Source organism: Ostrinia furnacalis, unplaced genomic scaffold (assembly GCF_004193835.3).
Source record: "Ostrinia furnacalis isolate ACB-3 unplaced genomic scaffold, ASM419383v2 OfSCF0322, whole genome shotgun sequence".
NCBI classification, from domain to species: domain Eukaryota; kingdom Metazoa; phylum Arthropoda; class Insecta; order Lepidoptera; family Crambidae; genus Ostrinia; species Ostrinia furnacalis.
In genome coordinates this window covers 620091-634798 of record NW_021130561.1, presented here as the reverse complement: position 1 = coordinate 634798, position 14708 = coordinate 620091, and the positions used below count along the sequence as shown (strand labels likewise).

Here is a 14708-nt window from a genome sequence, read left to right as displayed (position 1 = left end):
AACGACCCTCGTGTCCAGCCTAGTGTTATTAACACATTCCTGTCCACAGCTGCGATCGATCGACGATTTATCGCTATGATACTGAGAAGGATTTGACCTGTTCTATTTTACTGGCAAAATAGTTTTTGGCGCTTAACACGTTAGTTCAGTTTGGCTTTATTAGTATTATGTTATTAGTATATGACGACCTCATAAAGGTAGCAGGAAGGCGCTGGATGCAGGCCGCTACCAACCGATCATTATGGAAATCATTGGAGGAGACTTATGTTCAGTAGTGGACGTCCTATTGCTGATAAAGAAATGTAAGATCGAACACAAAAAGCAAGTAATGAGAATGAATGAAGATGGGATATGACGTGAAGTAGTTACTATGATGATGATGATTATGTTATACCTAATGTTGTGTATAATTTCAAAAAATATAATCTCGTATTTCTATCTTACCTACCTATTGCTTTAAGAAATTGAACTGAAAAGAACTCTTTGAAGATTTTTTGTTCAAACAAGGACTGGGCAGTAAAATTGGTTTTCTGAGAATCATCCCAACTAATATTATAAATGCGAAAGTAACTCTGTCTGTCTGTCTGTCTGTTACGCTTTCCCGCTTAAACCTCGCAACCGATTTTGATGAAATTTGGCATAGAGATAGTTTGAGTCCCGGGAAAGAACATAGGATAGTTTTTATCCCGGTTTTTGAAACAGGGACGCGCGCGATAAAGTTTTTCTGTGACAGACAAAATTCCACGCGGGCGAAGCCGCGGGCGGAAAGCTAGTTAAGAAATAAAGTAATAGGCTAGTTGCCTAAAAAAATTTTTTTAGTCCGTAATGTTTAATATCAAAAAATATTGGACACATATATTTTTATTTGTCAATCTAACAAATAATTACATAGTTATGGTGCGTTGAAGTTGCGCACGACGTCACAACGTGCGGCATTTTTAAGCAAGCGTTGACGTCACGGGCCTCTTCTTATGAACTTTGGGGCGCTTTATCTCTTTAAATTTTTATTAGTTTGAAAAAGTGAAAAATACGTGTAGAGTATTTTTTGATAAGTTAACTGACGGACTAATTAAAACTCTTGCTTTTTGACCCAGGCAACATCCCCATTATCAAATTAAGAGGCATGATGAAAACAAGTTAATTATCTAATTGAAGTCCTTGATCCGAACATCAAAGAACAATCAATCAGTAATTAGTTGTCCTTATTATAAACTAGCGGCCGCCCGCGACTTCGCGTGGACCCCGTTTTACCCTTTAGGGGTGGAGTTTCGTAAAACCCGTTCTTAGTGAGCACCAACGATATAAAAGGAACCCCCATGCAAAATTTGAGACTCCTAGTACTTGTAGTTTCTGAGATTTCGTGATGAGTGAGTCAGTCAATCAGTGAACTTTCGCTTTTATAGATATAGATTTAACTAAGGTCCATTTTCTCTTGCTACAGATTCTGCCAAGAGAGAAGTATGACATCTACCTTCCGACTTGGTGCAACATCTACCTGGTCATGCATTACACCATCGTCTTATATGGATTCTTCGAGCTGGCCGGAAGATATATGGTAAGGAAATAACTGAACCCCCTAATTTCACTTGAAGGCTCTATTTTCGAAACAAAAGAATTGATTGATTCCTTACCTTTAAAGGAAGTGGCCATGACTATGATCCATACGCAAAGCATGCATGAGCGTTGATATTATAAAGATGTTATTATGTGACCTATGTCATAATTAACTAATAATTAGGTAGGTACTTGTGTAGCGCAACTTCTTAAAAAAACTCTATTTGACTCTACTTGCCACCACGCCGCTTACAGTTAAAACGGAAGCTTTATAAAAATAGGGTAAATCATTGAAAAAAAAACTGATAAAATTACCACAAAAGCAAAAAATTTGAATTCCAGAAAGGTGGTTTCCAACTCTTTAATGGTACAATCTATATCTTATATATATAAAAGAAAGTCGTGTTAGTTACTTCGCTTATAACTCAAGAACGGCTGAACCGATTTAGCTGAAAATTGTCAGGGAGGTAGTTTAGAGCCAGGAGAAGGACATAGGATACTTTTTATCCCGTTCGAAATAAAAAAAGTCTGCTTATTTATTGCCATTAAGGCGGAACAAAGTTCGCCGGGTCAGCTAGTTTTGGATAAAAAAGTCAAACGATTTTCATTACACATGCAATTTAAACCTTGAATTTGTTAGGAAATTTATTCTATCGGGCTCAAAGCTTGAAAGATGTTTAAAAGAAACAATTTCGCTCCCCGTTTAATGCCTTGTCGCTTACACAAATTGCCTCTCCACGGTTTTGTAATTTATTCCCGCTTTTTAAGGAAGACAGCACATCGAGATAGCACTGTGTGCCTATGTAGTTATAATAGAAGCTATTTTACTGATACTTTTGTATTTGATAAAGTATCAAAACTGCAATACAAAAACTGCATAACACATGCTGAGGGCTGCCATTTTGGTTCAAACTAAACAAGCTATGTAAACTGATGTTGTAGTCTAAAGATTTTTGACTATATAAAAAAATCTTTCTTTCTTTTAATATAAACGTTGCAAAGTCCATAATTGATACACTTTTCATATTAAGGAGATATGCTAAAAACAAAAGTTTCAAATTTTCTAAGAAAGGAAGTAAAAGTTTGTATGGTGAGCTTTCCTTTCGTTTACCCATTCAAGAACTCTTTCTAAAACTGAAATATCCTCGTTTATAAAACGCAATGTTTATGTTTGTCTTTCGACTCTTCATTTCTCACACCTACTCCTGTTTTTGTTATCTTTTTAACTTTATCCGTGGGCAGCCCTTCTGAATTTTTGTATTTGTTGAATACCTCCTTCCGGAAAATAAGCTTTAAGTTGCTGTTTATTTGATCCAACGCTTTCAAAGGTTATTCGCGTAATTTCCAACAATTCAATTGTTTTGATCATTTCTAAGAATAAAACTCCTTTGAACATTTAAATATTCTTGCTAGAATATTTCCTGCTCGCATTCGCGGGGCCAATACCTAATACTTACGAACCAATTGAAAAGGTCGACATCCTTTATTGATTACGATAATCCATAATATTCATGCTATTCATATACCTTAATGCGGAAGTAACATCTGTTTATCTTTTACAATTTGACGCTTAAACTACTGTACTGATTGAAATGATAATTATATTATGCTGCAACATTCAGGAATGGACTTAAGACATTTTTAATCTTGAAAACCATTCCTTAATCCGTGAAAAAGGGATGGTATGGGAAATTAAACATCGCTCATGCAGATGGCATGATTAATTAAAATGTTGTTGGTCACGCGCGTAAAAAGTGCTGAAAAAAACTAATATTTTTCACCACAAGTCCATAGTCTATTTCTTCTTAGTTATAGTATTCAAATAAATCAATACGTGACAAATATCTTCTTCTTTCCAGGGCATGACACCAATCTCGGTCCTGATCTTCGTATTCTACATCATCTCCTCGCTCACCATCATCGGAATGCTCTTCGACAACTCCAAATACGCTGCAGTTCTCGAAGTCATCAGGTGTTCAGCTCTAGCCTTCCTCACCAGGTCTGTGGTAGGCACCAGTCCTTTGGGCACCAGTTTGCAGGTGTTCTATGTGGTGTCTGCTATGTTCTGGTGCCTGAACATCTTGAAGCTGCTGGAGATTAAGAAAGCGCAGAAGGTGGAGTAGACCAAAGAGGTTCGGGGTTCGCCTTATTTTAAAATTGGGATAGATATTTGCAAATGAAAAGTAATTTTACCGATACAGGGTGTTGATTTCAATCCTCGACATATTTATTTAGGTGATCTATTATGACCTATATAAACGCATTATCCACCAAAAAAAATTGAAAAAGATGCTATGCCTTAAGTCATGATTTAGCTCAAAATAAGGTTAAGACCCCAACTATAGTTGACTGATTGGAATTGACTAGTCGAATAGTTCCGACGACACGACTGATGTAAAAGGGCCTTAAGATTCTTTAGGTAGCTGTTTTATATTTTTGTAATAAAACATATAATATTTATAGAAACACTTGACCATATTATAAGCAAAATAGAATATTAGTGATAATAGTTGTTATTAGGCTTCAATATTGTCTTATTGTATTCATATAAATACAAGTATTGTACTTATATTTTTGTATTCGAATACCTCAAAATAAATACATAACCTCTTATTCATAAATTAAGTAGGTAAAATGTTTTGTCACTTTCTGTCAAATGAGTTAATTTCAATGTAAAGAAAAGAGATAAAAGGTTTGTTTTAAATAATTGTATGAATAGGAGGGTAAATGTATATCCAGTATAAAATAAAGTAGTGTAGAATATATTTTATAAATATTATGTATTAACTTAATTTGTATGCAACTTAATTTAAATTGTTATATTCTGCCAGCAATACTTTAATGTAATTTATGCAATAATTTAATGTTAAAATAGAATTATTGAAATACCAAATAGTTATGAATGAATTGAACTTTAACACATAGAAATATATTTAAGTAGCTTTTGCATTCATGAAATATATTTTAAGGAGAAATTTTTGAAAGCTGAATGATTTTTTATAAATAAAAGTTATAATAAAAAGTTGATTGCTTTGCGTTTTGATATATTTTGAATGTTTTATGCATAATTAATTTAGTTCATTCAAAGATACTTAATAGTTGTTGAAACTGTTTGTATTTATTACCGACCATTTAAATAACTAGCAATAAAATGTTGTAAGAATTTGGGTATTTTTTATTTTTGTCTAAACATTTAAAAAATCAACAGTTATAGCAACCCTTACTAGTTAATGAACAATGTTAACAGCATTGTTATGTTTGGCAACCTTTCGCCTAAGATAGACTTAAGATGCGCGCCACGATAAACTTTAATTAAGGTATTTTATCGATTCTGCACGAGAAGCCCATACATTTGTCGGCTAAAATCGTCGATAAGATTTCATCGTGCCGCGTATCCAAGCCCGGCTGATCATCACTTTCTATCAGGTGAGACACAGCCCAAGCCTAATTGTTGTGGCTGAAATAACTGAACAAATCCTTAAGCTGCTTGCTTGTCACTTCTGTCAAGGACTTAGAAATAGGAAGGCTCTCCTAAACAATATTTTCTTCGATTGAATACAACTCAAACACAATACAAACATATTTGCCCAAACAACTAGTGTCCACTAACAAATCCCTAACTGTTACCCAATATTGAACTCAAATGCACAGTAATAAGGCTGCAAACCAATAAGAAGGGCACAAGACTGTAAATGAAAAAGTTACTCTTTCAGAAATTTGCTAAGGAAGTCTATAACAAAGTTATCGAAGGGTGAAATTGTAACGAAAATTGAGGTTGGCGGGAAACGTCGCAAAATGATGAACATAAACTCATTACTTGCCTAAATTCAATTTTCCATCAAAAATCTAGGGTTAAATACCTACATGGTATCTACTTAAAATTATGTAAGAGTATGTTTCTATTAATTTAGGTATCACACTACAATCTGAAAAGGTAAAGATAGAAAAATATTATCTCCTCTTCTTCTTCTTTTTTGATGATGTTGGCAATACACATCGAGGTCGACTTGATTTGTGCCATTTTCAAGTATTTATGTGATACGAGTTACAAAATGAGATCAAGTAATCATATAATGAAGGATGATAGATGATACCCCTTCCCACCCTTTGAGTCTCAGTAAAGTTGTGGTGCTTTACTGAGACCTCCTATGGACAACTTGAGAGAACCAGAAGAATCACGATGCACACTGTTCTGCTTCACTCGCCCACACTCATGCACGTTCACGAACACTTAATGGTTAATAATCCACCATTATTACACATTAATAGTCGCCCAAATACGAATTTGAGGAAATAAAACAAAACCGCTTACATGACGCTTCAGATTCCCGCCAAGAAGTCCATATTATTATCTCCTCTATCATGAAATCTTAAACAAACAAAAAACAAATGGTTGGTATTGGAACTGGCATATAACAAAGTTTTAAAAAAACATTTTCCCGCCAATATAGCTGTCAGTTTAAAAGCGCAAAGGAATAAAATTTATACAGCCCTCCAAAAATAGCGCAAAGAAATAGAACAGTACACAATCGCGACTCCCGAACTCCACACAGCCTCAGTCTGACAAAAGCCTCGGAGGCGGGCAAACGTATTCCTTTGCCATAGCGCCCACTATCGAAGCGCTTGTGGAAAAAGTTAATGTAGATCCCTTTGCTTCGAAAAAAAGTGAATAGTGAACTGTGAAAAAGTTTTTTGTTTTTGAATTTGGAATTGGAAGTGGCTTTTAGTGTTTTTCCTGCTCTACTATTTCGAACTTTTTGGTAAGTTACTTTGTTTTTATTTTGCCTTTTGTATTAATTTAATTATTTTGTTAAAATAGGTACGAGTATTGAAAAATAAATTGATCGATGCATAAACACGTTTTAGGGCTGATTTTTCAATCATCAAATAACTTTTAACTGGCGAATAAATTTGTCATTTTGACATATTTCCCATACTGAAAATGTCAATATGCCAAACTTATTCTTCAGATAAAAGTTATCCAACGATTGAAAAATCAGCTCTTAAAAAACTAAACGACTTATTTCAACGTCGTAATGAATTCCGGGTAAGTATTTTTTTTTAACTATAAGTCATTACAAAAAAGGTATAAATATTATTCTTTCTAAATTGTTATTAAAATAGTTATTCGTAAATACTTATTGCGTCATAATTAAATTAACAATAGTCAAAGTTATTTCAGTACGCTATTAATATAATATTCAAAGCTTAAATAGGGCTTTAAGTTTATCAGTGGCGAAACTTTGTTTAAATTAATTTCAAATTAATCGGAAGTCTGACACTTTGCGCAATTAGTTTCAACTTTATAACTTTATAAAGTTTTTGGGAAGAAATTAAGTTTAATCAAATTCAAAGTACAAAATTAATAACATATTTTAATTTGTGCCTTATAAAGGCATTAAAAATATAATTTCAAATATAATTGACTATAATTCGGAGAGTGTAATACTTTTTTATCCACCATGGAGAAGCTTTCAGTCAGTATCGCGCTTATGGAAAGTGATGATCAGGCCGAAGGTGGAAGCGAACTTCATTTGAAATCCTCAGCTACAGAGGAACTGGCTATATTACCTCCAACTGCCGAAACACAATTTATTTACATACTTAGGTAAAATGGCGGTAGGCGGACTAAGAACAAGCTCTATCACCAACCAAACCAAGCACAATATTTTACTCCTACTGAGAATCGAACCCCAGACCTCTGGGTCTCAGATGGCTGGTCTTACCTTCAGATCAAAGAAACGGTAAAATATTATTACTTAGGCTGGGTTGCACCATCTTACTTTGACTTTAACAAACGTCAAAAATTTGTCAAAATCCATACAAAAAACACACATAGTTACGGTCAAAGTTAGGTGGTGCAACTCAGCCTTAGATACAATATAGCGGCCCGCCTAGCTTTGTACGGGTAGCCATTTTTGGGCTGGCAGCGAAGGTGTTAACAACACTTATAAATAAAAAAATTGCTTAAATAGAAACACACGGGTCTTAACACGACATTTATTAATGAGTTGCATTACATAATGCAGTACATACTTACGGCTTGTCTTTCTATTTAAGTCGAAATGGAACGCAAACAAAATTGCTTATTACAAAATATTGAGTTCTAATGGTGAATTAATGTTTCAAATCGGTCTAGCAGTTTCGGAGCCTATTAAATTCAAACATACAATAATACAAAGTCCTCTTTATAATATTAGTAATTACAGAAGTAAAGCTGTCAAAGTAGAATTCCTAAATACCTTCAAACAGTCATCTTCAAAGTTCTTCAGGAATAATAAATACCTACTTAAGAGGTCACAAAAGGAACCGAACCTGTATTTATAACGGCTCTGTTTAAATTACTTTCGGGGACAATGATGTTTCAATTGTTCAAAGGGATCTAAGGGTCACTGCCACCATTCATAATTTTAAATTAAAATGACCCTTTTATAGAGGGTCCAAAAGATCGTCAGTATCAATTCTACATTAGGGTTAAAATGATATTCTCTTAATAATATTAATAACTGTAAATGTATTGACATTTTAACGACTTATTTTGTGAAAATTGCTTTATTATTAATTTTTATCAGTTAGCCTAGGCGCAGACCATTGATTTTTCATCGGCCGATAGTTTAGTTGGGCAATTGATCAGTATGGGAATGTAACGAAGTGCGCACATTACACAGATTTTATTTGGCCGATTCTTCATACAATTAAAAATCGGGCACAACTATCGGCCAACTAAAAATCGATGGTCTGCGCCTAGACTTAATAAGAGGAAATGGATCGTACTAAAAGTGTTAATAAAATTATTCTTAAGAAGTGGTTTCAGGCAATATTACCCAATGCTACGAAAACAATTCTTTCAAAAATCTTCAGATAAGTAATTTAATTTTAACTTTCGATAAACTTTCTTATACCTTCCTCGTATTTTACACTTTGATTTTGGAGATAAGAATAAAAATCTTTTATCGTTTATTTCTTACTTAAATTCTTAAATTTATTTTTCCTTACTTTTTTACATTTACATAATTTTCTGAAAACTGAATATCATAAACTTAAAAAACATCGCATCCTTCTCTCGGTTAGCAAACATCTTATACTGTGTCCACCTTTGGAAAGCTTCTGCAAACCTTCACAATGTTATGGAAGAACTACCCCAAATGTACTCGTAGCTCGTCATTCGCTCCATTCCACCCCATAACCCACCAACTTTTACCAACAACCTTTTTATTTATTATCACACCAGTAGCTTGTTTTGGTCACGTGGAATGATCACGTACATTATTATTTTCTATTTTAATGGATGGATGGATGGATGAAAGCAATAAAGAATTAAAGTTAGTGCTTTTAATTTAATTTTGTATGTCACTGCTGCACAAAGCACAGATATTGTTAGCTACTTGAAACATCTGAATGGTTTATTGTCAAATCATCATCGTCAATGTCGGATATTAGGTACTTATAAGTTACTTTTAAGTCACATCCTTAACGGATTGTTTTCTAAAATTGGACCTATTAACGATAGGCTACTTTTTTACCTTTATGACCAAATTACTTCAACTATTTAAGTACTTAAAAGTAAAAAAAAAACAAATTGCCACAGCTTACCATAGACTGAGTATATTTATTTATTTATTTTTGGGAAACATACAGTTAGTCATATTTATAATATCTCTAAGTCCTGAAGTACGTAATACTAAATAGTACCAATATATTTTAAAAATAGCCTAACACTACCCAACGATTACGAGGGTCATGCTCTTCAGCGCAACGACACAATAACTGCCCCAGATGTATCTTGTCACTGTGCCCAATTCTGCCCCATTACCAGACAAGGGGCAACACATCCTTTTTATTTGCTTACATCACATCCAACTTAACCGTAGTTTATTACACAACTAGTTTGTGCTTGCGACATCTTTTGCGTCTATGATCATTTATATTTCAGGCGCAATTACAGTTAAATGCTATTTATGTACACCAAGGAACATTTACGAATTAAGGGGCGCTTGAACAACCATACTCAATACTCAATTTGTTTATTGCTTCCTTAATAGTACATTTAGGTGTTACATTTATTTGTAGATCATTAAGGACCCTGTTGGCAATTACTTATTCTGTGCTGTTGGGCACTGCAAACTAAAAATTTTAAAAAAATCTATAAGAGAGGAGGCTTCTTTTTATATGTAGATATTTCATTATATTCATCGCTAATAAATTTTATCGTCTAGTAGATATTCTTTTGGTTCTAGGTACTATTTATAAACGTTTAACTCTTTTACATTATAAAATTGGTCTCAAATTATGATCAGCCCAAGGTCATCCATTGATAATCAGTTCAGGTTTGTGTACTGTTATTTTAATTGCTTATATTATTACTGAAAATGTTTTGTGTTCCAGATAAACCATTTCTAACAAAGTAAGTAAATCTATCTGATTAGTGCTCCTGTAGATATAAGCTATTCGATTAACGTACACGTAACTCCACGTAAACCTTAACGTAAGTAATACTAAGCGTAAGTCCACGTAATTGCTACGCTTCGTATTTTGAGTGTCGAAATACTTACTTTCTAGACATTTAGTACAGGGGGATTTAATACATATTTGTGCCACTTTATTGACACAGATTCCTTTTCACAAAACACTAGGCAGTATAATTTATGCCTTTGCCTGCGGTCTCGCCTCATTTCATCTCGAATTAGAAAAAATAAACAGCTTGAGCCAAGAAGACGTCATGTAGCGTGCCGAAGATTTTTGCCCCATTACCTATGAGGGTAATGTCATGCTATTTTATTTATTAGATAAAGTACATCGTAATGTATCTATTCGTTGCTTTTACTTCTCATTTGTCTCCCAACCCATTTGCTTAATGGAACGTGCATTACTTGGCTTATAATTGTATGAGCGCAATATACCTTGTACCGACTAGAACAAGGATTTTGTTATATATTTCGGATCTTACGCAAAATTAGCTTCATCATCATCATTTCAGGCATAGGACGCCCACTGCTGAACATAAGTACGCCTCCCCCAATTTCCATGTTGAACGGTTAGTAGCGGCCTGCGTCCAGCGTCTTCCTGCTACCTTTATGATGTCGTCGGTCCACCTTGTGGGTGTGGGTGGACGTTCCAAATTAGCTTAAAATATTCTTGTATTCATAAGTATTTTCTTGATTCACTTATTTATGTTTTAAAATATGCAAACATAAAAATATTTAAACTTACCTAAATATCTCCCATCTCAGCAAACATGTTTTCTCTCCTTGCAGAGGTATCTGGAACGATAATATTAAATAGTAAGTAAACCAATTCGTTCCTTTTCAGTTTTTCATACCACATTGTAAAACTAAATAGGATTTAATAACTTTACAAAGTAATTAGTTCAATTCCTTAAACAAGTTACAATAAAATCTAGAAAACTGGTTTTATGAAATGTTTAAATGAGTTTAGTTAGTTTTACAAATTGAAAGGTTTCTTAAATTCGAAACTTATTTTCAGACGGTCTTGAAGTTTGATCCGACACCGCTACTTTAATGAAAAAACTTCTTTTAATTCTTTTTTGTATGAGAAAAAAGATTTCTACAAGAAAAAGTGCTTAGAGAAATATAAAACTTTTCCTCTTAGGTTTATCCGATACTTTGTTTTGGTAAATCTAGTTTTTTGTTCTTAATTGAGGCGACAATAGAATGGTGTCGGTATAGGACTGCCAATTGTTGCTTTGCCTAGAGTCCGTAGTTCGAACCCTGTTTCGTTACGAATTACTAGCTTACCGCCCGCGGCTTCGCCCACGTGGACTTTTTTCTGTCACAAAAAAACTTTATCGCGCGCGTCCCTGTTTCAAAAACCGGGATAAACCTATCCTGTGTCCATTCCTGGGACTCGAAACTATCTCTGTGGCAATTTTTATTTGCGTGAAAGCAAGAAAGACAGACAGAGTCACTTTCGCATTTATAATATAAGTATAGATAGATTAAGATAAGTAACGTAAAAAAATAATGTACAGTCAGCGTCAAATACAAGGTGGCCCAGAAGAAAATTCACTTTTGAAAATTCAAGGAAACGAAAACTGATTATTTTTGTAGAACTTAAACTATTGCAATTTAAAGGAAATTTAGTGCAATTTATTTTAAAATTTACTTTCCTTTATAAATTTTATCGTACATGTGATTCCCTTCCCTTTCTCTGACGTTTACAACATTCGGTCAACATACATCAAAATTTTGGAAAACTTTCGTTAGAGGTACCTCGAAATGGATTCAGGATGGATGAATAGCTGCAGAGTTTTAGGATTATTAGAGTATATCTGCTCATAAGGTAACCCCACAAAAAGAAGTCTGCTGGAATGAGATTAGCGCTTCTTAGAGGCAGTGAGATTTCACCTCTGATTAATTGGTTTGTTGCATTGAAAGGATGATTAATTTTTGAGAGTGCTATACTGGTAGGCTGAAAAGCTTTTTGATTTCAAAGCTGCAAGATTCGCAAGGATATGACCGGAGCACTTGGTTTCATCAAGATGGGGCTACGTGTCACACTTCAAATGAGAGCATTTAGATGGTAAGAGACATGTTCCCACAAAAAAATAATTTCAGCAGGGGTGACATTTCCTGGCCCCCAGGAAGCCCTGATCCCATTCCAGAAAATTATTTTTTGTGGTGTTACATTAAGAATAGAGTGTACTTTTATAATCCAACAACCATGCAGCAACTGAAGCTGAGCATTCGGCAAAAAAATTAAAATAGTTTTCGAGGTAACTAACGAACGCATTTCAAGATTTTGATGTATGTTGATCGAATGTTGTAAGCGTCAGGGAAATCTCCTAGGTGATGTAATTTAATAAAGGTAAATTTAAAAACAAATTGCATTAAATTTCCTTTAAATTGAAATAGTTAAAGTTCTATAAAAATGTACAGTTTCCGTTTCCTTGAATTTTCAAAAGTGAATCTTCTTCTGGGCCACCCTGTAGTTCGTGGCACATAAAGTAGCCAATAAGTTCGCAACACGTTATTGTTACAATTTGAATAAGGTTGTGTGATCAACTTTTGCCGCTATGTGTGTCATAAAATATTTGACGCTAACTGTACTAACAAGATATTATTCTTCTTAGGTCTTACCACTAGACCACAGAGGCGGTTAATTTTTCGAAGTTAGCTGAAACAAAAACGTTCCACCAACATCCATCCATCTCAATACTCTGACTGAAGCACTCTGTATCAATATAATATAACAATAAAAGAAGCAGCTTTTGTACCGTCTCGTTTATTTATCTTCGCTCAGCCGGCGTACGGCAAACAGCGAGAATTGAATTCGATTATTTTCGTTCGATTTCGCCTCTTTCGGTCGTAAACAGCGTAATAATAAAAATATGATAAAGAAACGTAGTATTTTTAATAAGACCGATTGACGATCGAAATGGGTTAAAAGTGTAGATTATAAATGTATTTCTTTGTTAAATTTGTTAGTATTTTAGGTATATATTTGTAAAAACATAAAGAAAATTAAATGTACGAAAAACATCACCTCTTTTGCAACTTAAAAGTTCATCATCATCATCATCATTTCAGAATACGCCGTAGGACGTCCACTGCTGAACATAGGCCTCCCCCAATGCTTTCCATGTTAATCGATTGGTAGCGGCCTGCGTCCAGGGCTTCCGTGCTACCTTTATGATGTCATCGGTCCAACTTGTGAGAACTTAAAAGTTAAATAAAAACAAAAATTAGAATAGAAAAATTACAGACGAGTCATAAGTTCGAATCGAATATAATAATTAATGCATTACTTAATCATTGAATTTTCTGCTAAGAAACATTGTTGATACATACCACGGTACATCAAGCAGCGGTAATCTTAAATAGTTGTAATAAGATCGATTTTTCACAAACAAATTGTATAGTTTGACATGTTTATCTCCTTTACTATCATTTTTATAGTTTTCACAGTTATAAAACTATGACGATCACGATTGCCATCAAACTTGCAGATACACAACGAGCACTTAACGTAGCGAAGTGTAAGCTTTACATAAAATGTTAACTGCTCTAAAGCACAATTAAATCAGACACGGTAAGTTCACTTCGCGAAATATTTTGTTTTTTTAGTGTAAATCAACTCGGAAAGGGATGAACACCATATCGCCTTTCGCGAGCTGTCATCGCCTTCCGCGCGCTGTCAACCGCGAGGCGAGGCGTAAAAGCCTATTCAGACCTAAGCGGTACTCGCTACCGTCTGCGGCAGAGAAAACCCAGTGGGTATGCGGTAATAATTCTGTTCAGACCTAAGCGGTATTCGCTACCGTCTGCGGCAGAGAAAACGCTCTAGCCGCGGTACTTGATAATAAATACCTGAGCGAAACCCGCGCGGTATGTACCTCTACCCACAGCGGCAGCGAATATCGCTCAGATTTGAATAGGCCTTTATACGTTACGGTGCGGATAAGTCTGCGTTGCAGTTTCGATTTCGATTTGATACAGTTACGATCCTTTACTGGGGTGATAATTCTGCTATGACTTTAATTCTTATGTAATCATATAAGTTTATCAATCGCAGATTAAATTCAAGTGACAGGCTTTTTTTACAGACAGACATACCTAGTGCCAATGTACCTAGTCGATAATAATAATACTTTAGATTTCTGCTGCAAATCAACACGTACCACTCACAAATAGATAAAACTCAATATTGCTTAAGCTTGATTTGCTGAAATTAAATGCTGGTTCTAAAAAATAACAAAAATATAGTGATAGCTTCCATGAGAACCTCATTAAAAATCATTTTAGTACTTACCTATCATCGCGTCGTATCATCGTATCATCTTTCAAAATTTTTTTTACTGAATCGTTAATTATAAAGCTTTTATAAACTTTACTTACCACTCAACTGCCTAAGTACAAAAAAAAACTCTACCAATGCCTGCAAAGGAGCTTACTTTAACTACCTGCATTGTGTCTCAGTCATTTGGAGCACACCGTAAAACATTAACCTAGTTTTTTAAACTGGGAAAAGACTCGTTATAATTCCACTCAGCTAATTGGAAAAATAAAAAAAAATAAGTAGCTTGATGGAAAACAGCTCGAGGTACGGAAAATTCAAAATACTTTTTCTGATGCCTGTACTAATATAATATTTTGTATTTTTTCCTTAAGAGATACTTTGTGACTGACTTTTATTTT

The 14708-nt window shown here is 34.3% G+C and overlaps 1 protein-coding gene across 2 annotated transcripts in view; it reads left to right on the top strand.

Moving 5' to 3' along the window:
• Window positions 1-4256, top strand: part of LOC114360764 (alkylglycerol monooxygenase) — a 44307-nt gene extending 40051 nt beyond the window's left edge. Inside the window, exons 9-10 of one of the 2 annotated variants that reach the window (XM_028315562.1) lie at window positions 1442-1555; window positions 3414-4256. In XM_028315562.1, coding sequence (XP_028171363.1) covers window positions 1442-1555; window positions 3414-3677 — 378 coding nt within the window. In that variant the 3' untranslated portion in view covers window positions 3678-4256. The remainder of the gene's footprint in view (window positions 1-1441; window positions 1556-3413) is intronic. The other variant, XM_028315556.1, reaches the window with a different exon arrangement.
• Window positions 4257-14708: the final 10452 nt, after the last annotated feature.